Source organism: Artemia sp. Qi Xiang Cuo, chromosome 1, assembly GCF_049724085.1.
Source record: "Artemia sp. Qi Xiang Cuo chromosome 1, ASM4972408v1, whole genome shotgun sequence".
NCBI lineage: Eukaryota > Metazoa > Arthropoda > Branchiopoda > Anostraca > Artemiidae > Artemia > Artemia sp. Qi Xiang Cuo.
In genome coordinates, this window is record NC_142794.1 from 46,711,570 (window position 1) to 46,731,953 (window position 20,384).

The window sequence follows — 20,384 nt, forward strand, 5'->3', positions numbered from 1 at the left end:
GGATCGAAAAATAAACTATTTCTATTAAATCTGAGCTAATAAGGGTTTTTTGCAGTAAACTCTAGTTTTTTGTAAGAAAATTATGGAAAATACAATTCTCTGGTGCAAATCTGAAACTTTACTCTATTTTTTTATCGAAAAATAAACTATTTCTGTAAAATCTGAGCTAATAAGGGTTTTTGGCCGCAAACTCTAGTTTCTTGTAAGAAAATTATGAAAAATACAATTCGTTGGCTCATAGGTGAAAATTAAGTCCAGTTATGGATCGAAAAATAAACTATTTCTATTAAATCTGAGCTAATAAGGGTTTTTTGCAGTAAACTCTAGTTTTTTGTAAGAAAATTATGGAAAATACAATTCTCTGGTGCAAATCTGAAACTTTACTCTATTTTTTTATCGAAAAATAAACTATTTCTGTAAAATCTGATCTAATAAGGGTTTTTGGCCGTAAACTCTAGTTTTTTTGTAAGAAAATTATTGAAAATACAATTGTCTGGTTCAAATCTGAAACTTTAGCCTTTTTTTGGATCGAAAAATAAACTATTTCTGTAAAATCTGAGCTAATAAGGATTTTTGGCCGTAAACTCTAGTTTTTTGTAAGAAAATTATGGAAAATACAATTTTCTGGTTCAAGTCTGAAACTTTAGTCTATTTTTGGATTGACAAATAAAACTATTTCAGTAAAATCTAATCTAAAAAAGGGTATTTGACCGTAAACTCTAGTTTTTTTGTAAGAAAATTATGGAAAATACAATTCGCTGGCTCATAGGTGAAAATTAAGTCCAGTTATGGATCGAAAAATAAACTATTTCTATTAAATCTGAGCTAATAAGGGTTTTTTGCAGTAAACTCTAGTTTTTGTAAGAAAATTATGGAAAATACAATTGTCTGGTTCAAATCTGAAACTTTAGTCTATTTTTGGATCGAAAAATAAAACTATTTCTATAAAATCTAAGCTAATAAGTGTTTTTGACCGTAAACTGTAGTTTTTCGTATGAAAATTATGGAAAATACAATTCGTTGGTTCATAGGTGAAACTTAAGTCCAGTTATGGATCGAAAAATAAACAATTTCTTTAGAATCTGAGCTAATAAGGGTTTTTGGCCATAAACTCTAGTTTCCTGTAAGAAAATTATGGAAAATACAATTCTCTCGTTCAAATGTGAAACTTAGGTCCATTCTCTGGTTCAAATGTGAAACTCAAGTCCAGTTTTGGATACTCATAATGATGAGGACTGATGGTTCTAATTCAATATTTTTTTTTCATAAAAACAAACTATTTTTTTTAAACTTCGAAATTATTCAACTTTATTTATTTTTAATTTTTTTGTACGTATCTTAAAATGACAAAATATGCTTACGGCTCTAACAATTGTGCTCTATGATTGGTCTGAGACACGATGTGGCTTTCCTACTTGTATTCTATGTCCGGTTATCGACACTACCTAGTCTATTGCATGTATTAAATGAGTATTTTTTACGCAGTGGAACGATAAACACATAAGTCATATCTTTAAAAAAAAAGTGAAGATGGAGCATTTTAATAAAGTGTGTTCACATGTCAATGTTATTGTAGCATTGAATGACGACAATGAGAAGTATTTAAATATTGAAACAAGTAAAAATGGTAGCACTATTTGAAATGTATGCGTGCATTGTCATGACAGTAATGAATTTAATTTCTTTGGAGTACCAAAAAAATTCAAATCTTATGATGGTGTTTATGCAAGAGTGAGATTTCCAGAGATGATAGCACTCAAAGAGAATACCAGCATAAAAATAATAATTGATGAAGAGGGACATGTTTTTTCCAGTGCTTGTGGTAACATGATACCTCTTGTTGCACCCCATCTTCAACTTTCGGGTATTAGCATTCAGCGGAAGATCAAAAGAAGACATGCATACTTTTCTACTAATATCATAAACCATATCTTGTCTACGTACCGAAACTGCTACCTTTGTAAAAATAATGTTGTAATAGACAGTGAAATTGATGCTGATATAGAATTTAGTCACTCTGATACTTAGATTTTGTCAATTTTATCTGACATATCCGATAAAGGATGTTGTTAAAGCATTTATTCATTCTGAAATTTAGATTTCGTCATTTTTATTTGATGTATCTGACAAAGGATGTTGATAAAAGAAAAAATTATTCACTCTTACACTTAGATTCTGTCAATTTTATATGATGTATCTGACAAAGGATGTTGATAAATAAAATTTATTCACTCTATCCCATGTGTCTGACAATAGATGTATTCGAATTCCTTTTCTTTCATCTCCAATGTTTTAATAGACATTCTAAACGTTTCATATGCTAGCTTACTCTAAAAATAATGAACACATAACAATTTAATGCATAATATATTTCTAATGAAATAATGCCATGTAGAATATTAATAAAAAATATATTATGATACATTATTAATGTCAGTGGTCAACTTTGGACATTTTGAATCTTCCATAAAATAGTTCACCATGTTCTCTCTTCATATTGTAGCTATTGTCTTCTCTTAACTCGTAATCGGTAGAATAATCATTATTCCATTTTGAGTCATACACAATATTTACTGGTATGTCAGCGACAGGTTCAATATACGTTTCATCTTTGGTATTATTTGATTCATTAACTGTTTGATCAATGGTAGTAACGTTTGCTGACACTTTGTTTTTCATTGATTCATCTTTATTATATTTATTCATATTTATTCATTTATTCATCTTTATTCATCTTAGTGATATTTTCTACCAATGCCCTTTTTATTTTTCCGGCAATTTCACTGTCTATTACAACGCTATTTTCACAAAGGTAACAGTTTCGGCACGTAGACAAGATATGGTTTATGATATTAGTAGAAGAGTAGGCCTTTCTTTTCCCCTTTGCTTTCATTTTAATGCTAATACCTAAAAGATAACGAAAGGATTTTTCGAAAGGTAGCACGTTACCTCTAGCACTAGAAAGAAGACATCCCTCTTCATCAACTTTTATTTTTATGTTCGTATTCTCTTTCAGTATTAACTTCTCTGGAAATGATACTTACGCATATCTACCATTTGTATAATTGATTTATTTTGGTACTACAAAGAAATTTAATTTCTTACTGTCATGACAAAGTACGCATACATTTCCAATAGTGCTACCACTAGTACTTGTTTCATAGTTCAAATACTTCTCCATGTCAGCATTCAATGCTACAATAAAACTAACATGTGAACACATTTCTAATGGGGGGTCATCCATATGTTCAATATGCATTTCATCTTTGCTATTATTTGGTTCATTAATGGTAGTGACGTTTGCTGGCACTTTTTTTTTTATCGATTCATCTTTATATTCCTTAGTGATATTTTCTGCCAATCCCCTTTTTATTTTTCCGGCAATTTCATTGTCTATTACAACATTATTTTTACAAAGGTAACAGTTTCGGCACGTAGACAAGATACGGTTTATGATATTGGTAGAAGAGTATGCATGTCTTCTTTTGATCTTCCGTTGAATGCTAATACCCGAAAGCTGACGATGCGGTGCAACAAGAGGTAGCATGTTACCACAAGCACTGGCAAAAAGATGTCCCTCTTTATCAACTATTATTTTTATGCTGGTATTCTCTTTGAGTGCTATCATCTCTGGATATCTCACTCTTGCATAAACACCATCATAAGATTTGAATTTTTTTGGTACTCCAAAGAAATTAAATTCCTTACTGTCATGACAATGCACGCATACATTTTCAATAGTGCTACCATTTTTACTTGTTTGATAGTTTAAATACTTCTCCTTGTCGGCATTCAATGCTACAATAACATTGACATGTGAACACACTTTATTAAAATGCTCCATCTTCACTTTTTTTTAAAGATATGACTTATGTGTTTATCGTTCCACTGAGTAAAAAATACTGATTTAATACATGCAATAGACTATGTAGTGTCGATATCCGGACATAGAATACCAGTGGAAAAGCCAAATCGTGTCTCTGACCAATCACAGAGTACAATTGTTAGAGCCGTAAGCATATTTTGTCATTTTAAGATACGTACAAAAAAATAAAAAAATAAATAAAGTTGAATAATTTCGAAGTTTAAAAAAAAAGTTCCTTTTTATGAAAAAAAATATTGAATTAGAACCATCAGTCCTCATCATTATGAGTATCCAAAACTGGACTTAAGTTTCACATTTGAACCAGAGAATGGACCTAAGTTTCACATTTGAACGAGAGAATTGTATTTTCCATAATTTTCTTACAGGAAACTAGAATTTATGGTCAAAAAACCTTATTAGCTCAGATTCTACAGAAATATTTTATTTTTCGATCCATAACTGGACTTAAGTCTCAGCTATGAACCAACGAATTGTATTTTCCATAATTTTCTTACGAAAAACTAGTTTACGGTCAAAAACCCTTATTTTCTTAGATTTTATAGAAATAGTTTTATTTTTGGATCCAAAAATAGACTAAAGTTTCAGATTTGAACCAGACAATTGTATTTTCCATAATTTTCTTGCAAAAAAACTAGAGTTTACGGCCAAAAACCCTTATTAGCTCAGATTTTACAGGAATAGTTTATTTGTTGATCTAAAAATAGACTAAAGTTTCAGATTTGCACCAGAGAATTGTATTTTCCATAATTTTCTTGCAAAAAACTAGAGTTTACTGCAAAAAAAACGTATTAGCTCAGATTTTAAAGAAATAGTTTATTTTTCGATCCATAACTGGACTTAATTTTCACCTATGAGCCAACGAATTGTATTTTCCATAATTTTCTTACAAAAAAAAACTAGAGTTTACGGTCAAAAACCCTTTTTAGCTCAGATTTTATAGAAATAGTTTTATTTTTTGATCCAAAAATAGACTAAAGTTTCAGATTTGAACCAGAAAATTTCATTTTCCATATTTTTCTTACAAAAAACTAGAGTTTACGGCCAAAAACCCTTATTAGCTCAGATTTTACAGAAATAGTTTATTTTTCGATCCAAAAATAGACTAAAGTTTCAGATTTGAACCAGACAATTGTATTTTCCATAATTTTCTTACAAAAAACTAGAGTTTACGGAAAAAACCCTTATTAGTTTAGATTTTATAGAAATAGTTTATTTTTCGATCCATAACTGGACTTAATTTTCACCTATGAGCCAACGAATCGTATTTTCCCTAATTTTCTTACAAAAAAATAGAGTTTGTGGCCAAAAACCCTTATTAGCTCAGATTTTACAGAAATAGTTTATTTTTCGATCCAAAAATAGACTAAAGTTTCAGATTTGCACCAGAGAATTGTATTTTCCATAATTTTCTTACAAAAAACTAAGAGTTTACTGCAAAAACAAACTACTCTCGAGTTACACTCCAATTCGCAAATCCCTTACCCCTTTTTGCAAATGTCAGTCAAACAATTCTGATTGCAGCATTCAATTTTTTAATAACATACTACTCTCGAGTTACACTCCAATTCGCAAATCCCTTACCCCTTTTTTGCAAATGTCAATCAAACAATTCTGATTGTAGCATTCAATCTTTTAATAACAAACTACTCTCGAGTTACGCTCCAATTCGCAAATCCCTTACCCCTTTTTGCAAATGTCAATCAAACAATTCTGATTGTAGTATCCAATTTTTTAATAACAAACTACTCTTGAGTTAAGGCAATCTTCCAAAAAATCAGAAGAACCAGTCGCCTAAAAACGGATGTTGCCTCAAAAACCACTCTGGTTGTCTTATATAAGTAGAAAGGCCCTTTCGACTCCGAACGGGGCACCAAATATGGGCATAGCCTCCCTAGGGAGAACACGTCGTTAATGGGTCAATGACCTAAATTTCCAAAGGTCGATTTATTTGCTGTTGTTGTTGTTTTGGCCAAGTGCACGCTCGAGGCGAATGTTATGCCGTCATTGGGAATTTGGAACACCTGTGCTGTCGACCTCAATTCCCCTTTCGTGAATCAATAATTCCCCTTAGAAACAATAAATTAATTCCCGTTTCTTGACAGATCTACCAATGACATCATCTGTCAGACATTAAAAATTTTCGCCTAGAAACGATTCTCCAGGAATAGATCCAAGTCATTAATGTCTTTGCCTCGGAAAAAATTCTACTGGTCGAACTCCAAAAGATATTAATAAACATTGCCATGGAAACAATTCTCCAAGAAACATCTTAGTGATGAATAGATTAACACGGGAATCAGGTTTCTTAGTAATTTCAAATGTGACAGCGCAGAGATGCCAAAACAAAAGGAACACGCTGAAGTTACGATTAGGGGTTATTTGGGCGAAACCGTTTTAAACATTTTAGGGAATTATTTCGGCGAGAACAGTTAGAGACATTTTAAAAGATGATTTTAAAAGAGGATTTTAGAAGAGGATTTGAGGGTGAAAATCTGTGGTCGTTATACTACACAAAATCCATTTGAACAGTGTTGTGAGGTCCTCTACCCCAACCCCAAAGGTCCCCCGGACTCCCAACGGACCACTCGGCCCTCAAGGGCCCCCAGTTCCTCACACGACTTGTCTGGGTCTCTAAAGGCCCTCCCCCGGTCTCCACAGGTCCCCCGGGCTCCCCAAGGACCCCTCGGTCCTCAAGGGCCCCCAGACCCCCCAAGACCCGCCCCCGGACCCCAAAGGCCCACACCCGGTCTCCAAAGGTCCACCGGGCTCCCAAAGGACCACCCGGCCCTCAAGGGCCCCCCAGACCCCCCAAGACCCTCCCCGGGCCCCCCAAGAGTCCCCTCCCCATTTTGTTAATACTTTTTTGTGCACTTTATTATATCTTTTCAGAACAAGTTCCATTCATAATGTCATTCCCTAACCCTTTTTTACAAGTTGAAGTACCAATCCTTTCACCACAACTTTACTTTATAGCTTTTTGGATACCTCAATATCAGGCAATAGTTTTCAAAAGACATTTCAGAGCAATCTCTTTTCTTACTGTTCCTTCTAAACCAATTTTCCAACTTGAAGTACCCATACTTTTCGCCCACAACTTTACTTTACAGCTTTTTCGGATACCTCAACACCAAGAAATACTTTTCAAAGACCATTTCAGAGCAAGTTCTTTTCTTAATGTTCATTCTAAACCCATTTTACAAGTTGAAGTACCCATCCTTTTCACCCACAACTTTACTTTACAGCTTTTTCGGATACCTCAACACTAAGAAATACCTTTCAAAAGACATTTCAGAGCAAGTTCTTTTCTTAATGTCCCTTCTAAACCCATTTTCTTAGAAGGCTTAGAAGGGGCATTAAGAAAGGACCTTGCTCTAAAATGCTTTTGGAAAGGTATTTCTTGGTGTTTGGGTATCCAAAAAGCTGTAAAGTAAAGTTGTGGGTGAAAAGAATGGATGCTTCAAGTTGTAAAATGGGTTTAGAAGGGACATTAAGAAAAGAACTTGCTCTGAAATGTCTTTTGAAAAGTATTTCTTGGTGTTGAGATATCCAAAAGCTGTAAAGTAAAGTTGTGGGTGAAAAGGATGGGTTCTTCAAGTTGGAAAATGGGTTTAGAATGAACAATCAGAAAAGAACTTGCTTTGAAATGCATTTAGAGAAGTAATTCTTGGGGTCCAGGTATCCAAAAAGCTGAAAAGTATAGTTGTGAGTGAAAGGGAGGGCCAGTTCAAGTTGGAGAAGGGTTTTAGGAAGGAGATTAAGAAAAGATCTTACTCTGAAATGTCTTTTGAATAGAATTTCTTGGTGTTTGGTTATCCAAAAAGCTGTAAAGTATAGTTGTGTGTGAAAAGAATGTATTCTTCAAGTTGGAAAATGGGTTTAGAATGGACATTAAGAAAGGAACTTGCTCTGAAATGGTCTTTGAAAAGTATTTCTTGGTGTTGAGGTATCCAAAACCTGTAAAGTAGATTTGTGGGTGAAAAGGATGGGTACTTCAAGTTGGAAAATGGGTTTAGAAGGGACATTAAGAAAAGAACTTGCTCTGAAATGTCTTTTGAAAGGTATTTCTTGGTGTTGAGGTATCCGAAAAAGCTGTAAAGTAAAGTTGTGGGTGAAAAGGATGGGTACTTCAACTTGTAAAATGGGTTTAGAATGAACATTAAGAAAAGAACTTGCTCTGAAATGGTCTTTGAAAAGTATTTCTTGGTGTTGAGGTATCCGAAAAAGCTGTAAAGTAAAGTTGTGGGTGAAAAGGATGGGTACTTCAAGTTGGAAAATGGGTTTAGAATGAACATTAAGAAAAGAAGTTGCTCTGAAATGTCTTTTGAAAGGTATTTCTTGGTGTTGAGGTATCCAAAAAGTTGTAAAGTAAAGTTGTGGGTGAAAAGGATGGGTACTTCAACTTCTAAAATGGGTTTAGAAGGGACATTAAGTACACTGACGGGCCCTGGCGGACTATATTCGTCACTTTCTGCTTACCCAGTCTTTCTTTATCAGTAACATTCTTACGAGTATCCGGCATATTTTTCAGGAATGGGACTAACTTGTCAACCAGAAAAATCATAAATTGTTTTCAAAATGCTGCAATTTTCGTCTCTGTTTCTTTTATTGGATCATTTGAAGCAAACCGCTTCAGTTCTACAGAGCAACTGCAGACAAAGTCTAATTTTTGTCATATTTCTTTAATTTGTCGTAACTCTGGATACTTTTGAACCTAATGAGTCAGCTGGACCAACATAGTGCTAGTTCCCGTCTTCTTGGTACAAGCCAACACCTGTGGTTAGTTTATGAATTGAAAATAATTAGTTAATTACAAACCTTGAAGGTATTTAAATGATCAAAAACAGAAAATCAATGCAACCACCTTGGAATGGATAATGGGCAATGTTCATACCTATGCCAATAAATTCAAATCGCAGCGCCTCAATTGCCTGGGACGTTAGGAAAAATCCCTAAAAGACCACAGGCAACGGCCAGGTAAAAAAAAAAGAAAAAAAAGAATGATCACAAAGTAAAATGTTTCGGGAATTAAGTTTTCTGGATATATTCGGGAGATTCGGTATCTTCTTTTTTTGTCGGGAGATTGATTAGAAATTCGGTAGATCTCCCGAAAAATCGGTAGAAGTGGAAACATTGGTTAAGGTAGGAAATAAGGTTAGCTGCTGGTTTCGTATTAAATCGGGAGTTAAGCAGGGTTGTGTTGTATCCTCCTTTATATGGATCATTTCGATGGACTTTGTCTTAAGGAGCAGAGGAAAGGCAATGGGAGAACACGGAATCAAATGAGAAGAAAAAACTTTCCTGGACTTAGATTATGCTGATGATTTAAGCATCCTAGATGAAAGTGTCAGCAAAATGAATGGACTTTTAGAGGTTTTGGGTGCTCAGGATGCTAGAATAGGTTTGAAAATTAATGTTAAGAAGACTAAGGTTTGGAATAAGTGAAGATGAAAAGATAACATTGGGTAGCGAAAAGATGGATCAAGTGGACAGCATCATTTTAGTAAAGACGGTGGGTGCACTAAAGATATTAAAAGTAGAATAGCCAAGGCCCGGGTGTTTTTTCACAATTGAAATAAGTAAGGAAGAATAGGAAGATAAGGTTGTCAAACAAGATTAGAATATTGGAAGGTACAGTGGTCAAATACGGTTCTGAAGTATGGGCGCCCCGAAAAACGGAGGAAGGTTTGGTACATATTTTCCAAAGAAATTGCTTACGGATTGTTCTGGCTACCCGGCTGACTGACTAACCATATTTCAAACAGTAGGATGTACGAAAAGTGTGGTTCAATCCTCTTTTCTAGGGCTATAATGATAGAAAGGTTGAAATGACTAGGGCACGTTCTGTGGATGAAGGATGATAGATTGCCGAAGAGTGTCCTTTGCCGCCAACCTTCTAGGACTTAACGGCAAGCAATTTGTCCAAGGTTGGGGTGGGAGGATGTCATAAAGAAAGATATAAGGGAAAGAGGAACTTCCTGGGAGGATGTAAAGAGGGAGGCTTTGATCAGATTGGGATGGAGAAGGAGCGTGCGTAGCTGTGTTGGTCTCGGGCGGTTTGGTGTTGCGGTGAGTTGTTAGTAGTAGTAGTATATACAAAAATGTGGAATTTTGCATTTTTTGCCAGGAGCGAGATCATGGATGCATGTTTATTTGTTTGTTTGTTTTTCCCAGGAGTGATTGTATCGAACCAGTGATACTTGAAAATCGGAATAGGGCTCATTTGATCGAAAATCAAAAGTTCTTGTGTCCTTTTTAAGTGAACAAAAATACTGACGGGCAGATAGCCCCCCCACGCCCTTTTTTTTTACCAAAATCTTTCGAACAAAATTTTCGGATAGCTCTTTTGCTCATTATAGTCGAAATATCTAATAACTGTGTCTTTGAGGATGACTAGACCCCCTACAGCCCCTGGGGGAAGGGCTCCAAGCTATGAACTTGGCTCATTGTTTAAATATAGTATTGGGAAGTATACAGATATTTTATGAGGGCGTTTAGTGGGGAGGGGGGGGTCTGGTGGGAAGGGGGGTTGGATCCTCCCAAACATGGGAGGATCTTTCCATGGTGGAATTTTTCAGGGGGGGGGGAGAAACTTTCATGGAGGGGGAGCTAGATACCCGGCATTATTTAAAAACAATCAGAAATTAAATAATTTTTTTAATGAAAGTAAGGAGCAACATAAGAATTTTAACGAACAGAAGCTATTATGTATATGAGGGAAATACTAAGGTCCTTGCATCGGTATCATGTAAGTATATATTGTATTACTGTTTCAGTCGTGTCTGTAGCAATATTGTTACCGTCTCTATAAGTATTTAGTTGTGAGTTTTTGTTTGTTTGCTTTTTTTCCCTTCAATTTTCAATGCTCCGTCCTTTTTGTATGTGACAGGTTTTCAATAAATAAGAATAAGAATAATAGTAGAAGAAATACAGGAACACGTACTCAAAAGATCTCATGAGTCATAGCTCGTGAAATAACATAATCTTAATGTTTTAGAAAGTAAAGTGATAATAGGGCTCGGGGAAATGTTTCAGACTTTTTGTGTGTATGTATTTGTGCGCGTGGGCGTTTGTGCATGTTTGCCTGTGTCTTGTGTGTATGGATCTGATTTTTGAGAATGTGTGATTTGATTCGGAATGTGTAAGTTGATATCACCTAGGGAATTTTAAATGAGCTTGAATTAAAAATTTTAAACTATTAATCATCAAAATCTTTATGTAATTTTCGGCTTTAAAATTTATTTTTAGACAATTTTTTACGTCTATGATATGTTAAGATCATCTAAAAGCTTTGATACATAATATAATAAAACTTGAAACTGTCACTTAATTAGTTTGGCTTTTGAATGGCTCGCTTATAAAATTTTTATTTAGATTTACTTGCAGGCTCACTACTTACCCTTAAAACCGTTCTGTGACAATAATACTCTACCAACTGTTTTTGGAGCCTTACCCCTCATTCGTGACGTTCTTTTGGAAGAGCAGATACAGATTGTCCATTGTCACTCTGCCTTTTCCTCCTTAGCTCATGAAGCTCTTTTAGTTGGTCGTCTTCTTCAACTGAAGGTAATCCTTCATTTCATTTTTTAATTGCTATTTAAGAGCCCCTCTCCCTCCAAGCAGTTAAAAGGCCGTAAGTCTAGGTATATTTTACACCCATAATTTAATCAGTAAATTAAAAATTTTAATGCTGTCATTATCTGATGCAACCCCCTGATCAAACGCCAACCCACGCGGACCTTGAAGTTTCAGGAACTATCTTCTGATGATTTTTTGATTTCTGTCACCTGGAAGTATGTTACTCTTCTGGCGAAACAAGTTAATTTACAAGAAAAGTGATGTTCTCATATAAGAACCATGCTCAATGAAAATCTCTAAGACAAAACTAAGGACATTTAGCTCAGCATGTATTATAGAGGACTCATATAGGAGGGGCGGAGTTTGCTAGTTTTTCACACACAAAAAACAACTTGCTTTCTGGCTAGTTCTTTTGAACCTTCTTCATAATTTTCAAAAGACTCATATGTCTCCAATGATGGCTTTTCCCTCACAACCGCTGGGACTGGGGTTATAAATTGTGCAGCGAGCCCAGTGCTTAAACATATATTTTATAGTGGAAAAGAGGGGTTTTAGAATTTGATCCAGAGTACCTGATTATCTTGAAACATCCAAAAATTATTCCTTGGGCTAAGAAAATTTTATATTTTGTTTTGACGGGGAAGGGTCCTAAAATGAGTAATAATATGATATATTATCTTTTAATATATCATATTTTTGCAAAATAAAGCTTCAGGAACTATCTTCTAGTGATTTTTAGATTTCTGTCACCTGGAAGTATGTTAATCTTCTGGTGAAACAAGTTAACTTACAAGAAAAGTGATGCTCTCTTATAAGAACCATGCTCAATGAAAATCTCTAAGACAAAGCTAACGACATTTAGCTCAGCATGTATTACAGAGGACTCATATAGGAGGAGTGGAGTTTGCTAGATTTTTACAGAACCCAGAACCGCTGTGACTGGGGTCGTAAGCTATGCAGTTGGCCCAGTGCTTACACATACATTTTAAAACGGAAAGGGGGGGGGGGGGTTCAGTATGTGATCATGAGCGCCCGATTATCTTGAAACTTCCAGAGATAATTCCTTGGGTTAAGAAAGGTGTACGTTTTGTTGGCAGAGGAGGCGTAGAGATGTCTTAAAGTGGCCAAAAATATGAGATATTATCACTTAAATGTAGTTTCAGGAACTATCTTTTGATGATTTTTATGCAAGGGCGGATCCAGGATTTTTTAGGGGGAGGGGGGGGGGGTGCAAAATAGGTTGATACGATAAAATTACGTTAGGAGCAAGTTTAATTACTGCAAACTAGCGTTAATTAAGTAAATTACACTACTTTATACTACGTTAGGGGGGCACGCGCCCCCTGGATCCGCCACTGTTTTTAGGTCTCTGTCACCCGGAAATATCGTACTCTTCCGGAGAAACAAGTTAATCAGCAAGAAAATTGACCTTCCCATGCATGGGCCATGCTCAATAGAAATCTCTAAGACAAAACCAATGACATTGAGTTCAGCATCTATAATAGAGGATCCATATTTGAAGTGTTGAGCTTTCTAGATTTATACATTTAAGCAGACAACCATGTCACACATCTCAATATAGCTGATTCCCCTATGGCTGTGAATTTGTTAAAAATATAGCATTTTACCCTTGCAAAAGTTTTGAGGACTATCATCTGATAATATTTAGTTGTCTATAATCAAGAAGCAGGTTATTCGTGTTGCGGAAGAAGTTAATCTACAAGACATTTTTTCATATACAATGAAAAACTATTTTTCAGATACAATATGAGTAGAAGGGCCTTATTGACTCCCACGCCCACACCAAATATGGGCATAGAGTCATTAGGGAGAACACGTGGTTAATGGGGTCAATGACCTCTTTTTCCAAGGTCGATTTATTTGTTGTTGTTGTTGTAAGTGCACGCTCTCAGCGAATGTCAAGGTCGATTTATTTGTTGTTGTTGTTCAAGCCAAATGTTATGAGTTTCCCGGAAACAGTTAGATCACATGTTTCCTTCTCAGCCAATCAGAGGGCTTGTTTACATAGTAGCGGCAGAGGGAATATAAGGAAAGAATTTTTGTTATATTTTTATTAGTCTGTGAATAGAATTCAAGGAGTGAGAAGAACAGTTTTGACTTTACTCATTTGGATATATATTTGTAATAATGAGTGGAATGTTTACACTATTAGAAGTTGATAATGGAGTTGATGATAATAGTACAAGAGCACCAAACATTGCGGTGGAAATTATGAAAGGATCGCGGCTTTGTCTGGAATGGGATGCAGTATATGCAAGATATATAATATCCTTGAGCAAATTTAAAATGGAGGATCAATTAGGTTTTGCCGCAAAAGTTGATATATCACTTGTGAATAGACTTCAACGTGTTTTAAGTGTAATAGTGAAACATAACGAGGACAATAAAAGCTATAGCTAATTGTATTTGTTCTATATTCTTGATGTTGTTGTAATTATTCAATAAAATTATCTCGAAATTGAAAATGTTTTCTTTCTTTTCTTGTTAGGGCTAACGAACAATTCTCAGTCTAGAGTCAGAAGTCAGAGTGAAAGAAATTAAAAAAGAGTAAATTTGTGAAAAAGAAAACTAGATTCAATCTAGTGTTTATGGAAAAACATTTTGATTTTGGATGATGTTTTTCTCGGGTTATCTCTTAAACGCAGGATATTCTCATGTCAGGGAGCACTTGACAATATAATGGGGAATGATTCTCCTCCATTAGACTATTGTATGAAACTTTTAAAATGTGACTCAAATGCTTATAGTCAATTTATTGTTATATTAATTGGAACAAAGCAGAATCACATTGTGGATATACTTTTGAAAATATTGCCAATGGATTCAATGTAGATGGCTCTTCCATCATTCGAAAGAGCTAACGTTACAGAGCTACTCCTCTCTCCCCCATTTCCCTCTCATTGAATTTATCGAACGGAGAGGATCAGTTTCGTTTTAGTTGTGAGTGACTTGATATCGGAAACCGGAAAATGTTATATTTATGCCCGGTGTGCATATACACTCTTGGCCCTTGGAATAAATGTGAGAATTGTACAATTATTGATGACTATAGTGAAAAGTGTAAATTATGTAAATCTTGTAAATTACAAAGAGGCTATGCAGTACAAATTAAAGGATGTAATTCATGTCTTGAGGAGGTGTGTGACTCTCATCCTAGAGGGCACCTGTGCTCCAATTGTCACTATGATAAATGTGATCAGTGGGAGAATACTTCCCCCGCTATGATTGGAAAGAATCCTAAACGTAATTTTAGTTTATTTCTACGAGATTGGTATCGTCATGGATTTAAATTATTCTGGGAAGAGGAATCTGGTCTACGATTCAACTGTTGGGGTAACAAGACAATTTGGTTTCTACGTCATCGCTGTGATGACACTGCCTACTATGACTATAAACCAAGTGATTTTTATTTGGCAGTTACCGAATGTGATTCACCACTTGAAAACACTGTATGTGATATTGCTTCAAATAGACAGATTGAAACTCGTGAATTTCATAATATGAATGTAAATAGTAGCATTGACTATACAAAGAGATATGACAAGAGTGAATTTACATTGTACTGTAGAAAATGTGACCCTGACTGTGCAGCCAATCAAGATTGATATACAGTGAATCCAAATGATTTACCAGCATTAGTGGTTCACGACAGTTGCCTATACATCGAAGATGAAGAAATCTAAATTGAAGATTTAAAGACATTGTTGTGTATATATACATGCATTTTATTAATAAACAAATTTAAATACATTTTTAAGTACTTTACTCTTAGGGCACTGAAATCAATGCTGTATAGGTCTGAGAGGATATTTTCCACTAGAAAGTTATTCAGACGAGGATTGTCAACATAACTGGGGAAAAACTGCTTGTAGTATAATACGGGTAAAAATGAAGAATTCATACACATTTTCAACTAGCTAAGGGTAAGTGTTTTAAATATGATCCATTCTGTTGCGAAAACACACAAAAGTTAGAAAAATACAAAATATTTCATTATTGCCTCGGCTATACGTGTAAAAAGTAAGAATTCATGCACATTTTCACATATAGAATGGTAAATGTATAAAGTCTGTGCCATTATGCTTTATAAACCCAAAAACCGTAGAACAAATGCAAAATATTCATGTAGTACCTGGGCACTATAGGTCACGATTACGAATACATACACATTTTCAACTAGCTATGGGTAAGTGTTTTAAATATGAGTCATTCTGTTGCGAAAACACACAAAAGTTAGAAAAAATACAAAATATTCCTTTATTACCTCTGAAATACGGGTAAATATGAAAAATTCATACACATTTTCAACTAGCTAAGGGTAAGTGTTTTATATATTAGCAAGTCTGTTGCGAAATCAGGCAATAGAACTACCAAATAAAATCTAAAACTTTATTACAAATGATCATATGCAATAAATGTATAATTATAAAACAATTAAAAATATATATTTGTTATTTTTTTAAATTTGAGACATTCTATTGCGAAAACACACAAAAGTTAGAAAAAATACAAAATATTCCTTTATTACCTCTGCAAAACGGCTAAAAATGAAGAATTCATACACATTTTCAACTAGCTAAGGGTAAGTGTTTTAAATATGAGCCATTCTGTTGCGAAAACACACAAAAGTTAGAAAAAATACAAAATATTCCTTTATTACCTCTGCAAAACGGCTAAAAATGAAGAATTCATACACATTTTCAACTAGCTAAGGGTAAGTGTTTCAAATATGAGCCATCCTGTTACGAAAACACACAAAAGTTAGAAAAATACAAAATATTCCGTTATTACCTCTGCAATACGGCTAAAAATGAAGAATTCATACACATTTTCAACTAGCTAAGGGTAAGTGTTTTAAATATGAGCCATTCTGTTGCGAAAACACACAAAAGTTAGAAAAAATGCAGAATGTTCCTTTATTACCTCTGCAATGTGCCTACAAATTAAGAATTCATACACATTTACAACTAGCTAAGGGTAAGTGTTTTAAATATTAGACATACTGTTGCTAAAACACAGAATAGATATAAAAAATACAACATGTTACTTTTTTACATCTGCAAAACAGGTAACAATTAAATATTCATACACATTTTCAACTAGCTAAGGGTAAGTGTTGTAAATATGAGCCAATCTATTGTAAAAACACACAAAAGTTAGAAAAAATGCAAAATATTCCTGTATTACCTCTGCAAAACGGATAAAAATGAAGAATTCATACACATTTTCAACTAGCTAAGGGTAAGTGTTTTAAATATGAGCCATTCTGTTGCGAAAACACACAAAAGTTAGAAAAAATACAAAATATTCCTTTATTACCTCTGCAAAACGGCTAAAAATGAAGAATTCATACACATTTTCAACTAGCTAAGGGTAAGTGTTTTAAATATGAGCCATTCTGTTGCGAAAACACACAAAAGTTAGAAAAAATACAAAATATTCCTTTATTACCTCTGCAAAACGGCTAAAAATGAAGAATTCATACACATTTTCAACTAGCTAAGGGTAAGTGTTTTAAATATGAGCCATTCTGTTGCGAAAACATACAAAAGTTAGAAAAAATGCAAAATGATCCTTTATGACCTCTGAAAAACGGCTAAAAATGAAGAATTCAAACACATTTTCAACTAGCTAAGGGTAAATGTTTTAACTATTGTCAATTCTATAGCGAAAACTAAAACCAGTTCTAACTTTAAATATATAAACATTTCTTAACTATTAACATCATGTCAAAAGTAAGATTTTATACATAATTTCAACTAGCCATTGGACAGTTTTTTAAATATTAGCCATTCTGCTTTAAAAACACACAAAAGTTAGAAAAAATACAAAATATAACTGGAGTACCTCGGCACGACAGCTAATGTATTAGAAGTCATACACATTTTCAAATATATAATTTTATGTGATTTAAAGATGAGACAGACTGGTTAGAAATAAAAAAGATGTTAGAAAAATTAATACATAATCAATTATTATCTCTTCACTATAAGTAAAAATTAAGCAGTCATACGCACTTTCTATTACCTTAGGGCAAGTGTTTCAAATCTGAGCTATTCTGTTTTGAAAACCCACAAAAGGTAGAAAAAATACAAAATATTCTATTATTACCTATGCAATACAGGTAAAAAATAAGAATTCATACCCATTTTCAACTGGCTAAGGGCCAGTGTTTTAAATATGAGCCATTCTTTGGCAAAAACACACAAAAGTTTGAAAAAATACAAAATAATCCTTTATTACCTCTGCAAAACGGCTAAAAATGAAGAATTCATACACATTTTCAACTAGCTAAGGGTAAGTGTTTTAAATATGAGCCATTCTGTTGCGAAAACACACAAAAGTTAGAAAAAATACAAAATATTCCTTTATTACCTCTGCAAAACGGCTAAAAATGAAGAATTCATACACATTTTCAACTAGCTAAGGGTAAGTGTTTTAAATATGAGCCATTCTGTTGCGAAAACACACAAAAGTTAGAAAAAATACAAAATATTCCTTTATTACCTCTGCAAAACGGCTAAAAATGAAGAATTCATACACATTTTCAACTAGCTAAGGGTAAGTGTTTTAAATATGAGCCATTCTATTGCGAAAACACACAACAGTTAGACAAAATACAAAATATTCCTTTATTACCTCTGCAATACGGATAAAAATGAAGAATTCATACACATTTTCAACTAGCTAAGGGTAAGTGTTTTAAATATGATCCATTATGTTGCGAAAACACACAAAAGTTAGAAAAAATACAAAATATTCCTTTATTACCTCTGCAAAACGGCTAAAAATGAAGAATTCATACACATTTTCAACTAGCTAAGGGTAAGTGTTTTAAATATGAGCCATTCTCTTGCGAAAACACACAAAAGTTAGAAAAAATACAAAATATTCCTTTATTACCTCTGCAAAACGGCTAAAAATGAAGAATTCATACACATTTTCAACTAGCTAAGGGTAAGTGTTTTAAATATGAGCCATTCTGTTGCGAAAACACACAAAAGTTAGAAAAAATACAAAATATTCCTTTATTACCTCTGCAAAACGGCTAAAAATGAAGAATTCATACACATTTTCAACTAGCTAAGGGTAAGTGTTTTAAATATGCGCCATTCTGCTGCGAAAACACACAAAAGTTAGAAAAAATACAACCTGACCCCTAATTGAAGGATATGAATTAGAACCATGGGAACGTAATTTCATCGTATTTTGCATTTCCCACAAGAGGACACTTTTCGAGTAAAAGTAAAGAGCTACCAGACTATACCAAGGATATGATGAAATAATAACGAATAATTGTTCAAACTTAAATTTCCTGTATTACGGGAATGGTTTATTTTTGAACCATTATATCTACCAAAGATACAATACCTAAGTTAAACTAAGAGGTTTCAATTTCAGGAAAAAATTACATTTTGACAACATTTGACAATTTACCAAATTTAAAGTTTTGTTTAGTTTCAAAATGTTTTCTGTCACTCATCATCTTTTAATCATTCACAAACAATATTATAGAAACCCACTTCCCTTGGTGAATTGATTTTAAACTATTAAGAAGTCTATTATTTCAGTGAAATATACAGTTTACATTTTTAATTTTCATGATTTTGATAAGTATCTTGTCATTTTAGTGTAAATTACAGCTGAAGGTTTATCGCAAAATCAATTTTTCAAGTTTTTTCATAATTAATGTAAACGAATTAGAACCATGGGAACGTATTTTCGTCGTATTTTGTTTATTTTCATTGGAAAAAACACTGAAAAGTCATATTATTGAACTCTCATCAAACCTTGCCAGGTTTGCATTTGAAGAAATTTCCATTATTTTCTATCTTGTCTTCTATTAGAGCATATACTGACTTTTAAAGACTTTCAAAGCTCTTAAATATACGTACCTAGCGGTTATGTATTTACGAAATTGTGCAAACTGTTGATTTAGAACAATAATTACCTTTCTATATATCAATTAACAGTCACTAGAGTTGCCACTTTTCACTCGCGGAGAATGGTTTCAAAACAATACTTCTTGCATCGCATAGACTAATTGTGTCAAACGAGACATCTTCAATGCAGATTAATTAATTGTTACGTTCGATTTTGTTTCGGACATAGGAGAGCATCAATAGGACGTTATAATTTCTGTAAAACTATGAACGATTTATCAAGTTTGTGATTTCACACTTCTTCTGTAATCAGAAAGAAAAAAGAAGGAAAAATGATAAAAGATATTGTGAAATATGCCCCGAAATCAGAGATATTACGACTTAAATGACTCGAGGGGAGGAGGACTCAGGCTTCAGAATCTCCTGGATGTATCATTTTATATTTTCTAAGTACTCACAGAAGGACGCGTCCGAGTAACATCGAAAATGACTCATTTGATTGGGAATTAAAGTGACTAGCACTCAATTCACAGGAGGGGGCGTGAAAATTTCTAGAAACGTATTTTCAACATATTTAAATATTTACCTACGTATGCATCACTTAGGTTAGATTAGATTAGGTTAGAGACAACCAAAAATTTATGTGTATGGTTAGGCTAGGTTAGAGTATGTTAGGTTAGGTTAATTTAGGGTAGACTAGCTTAGCCTACGTACGAGAAAGAAAAGTTCTTAGGTGTGGAGCTCCCCCACCACCTCAACCATCGCTCATGAAATACCTTGAATTAGGTTAGAGACAGACAACAAGTTAGGTGTATGATTAGTTTATTTTAGTTTATATTAGGTTAGGTTAATTTATTGTATACTAGCTTAGCCTAAGTAGCCCCCCCTCCCCCCACCGCCTCAACCATCGCTCCTGAAATCCCTTGAATTAGGTTAGAGACAGACAAAAAGTTAGGTGTATGGTTAGGTTAGGTTAGATTATGTTAGGTTAGGTTAATTTAGGTTAGACTAGCTTAGCC

General features: G+C 33.9%; 1 protein-coding gene across 1 annotated transcript in view; it reads left to right on the forward strand.

Moving 5' to 3' along the window:
* LOC148956394 (phosphatidylinositol N-acetylglucosaminyltransferase subunit A-like) overlaps positions 1–20,384 on the forward strand; it is a 181,843-nt gene that overhangs the window by 61,624 nt on the left and 99,835 nt on the right. The window contains exons 3-4 of the mRNA XM_089090666.1: positions 11,270–11,449; positions 12,341–12,396. Coding sequence (XP_088946792.1) covers positions 11,270–11,449; positions 12,341–12,396 — 236 coding nt within the window. The remainder of the gene's footprint in view (positions 1–11,269; positions 11,450–12,340; positions 12,397–20,384) is intronic.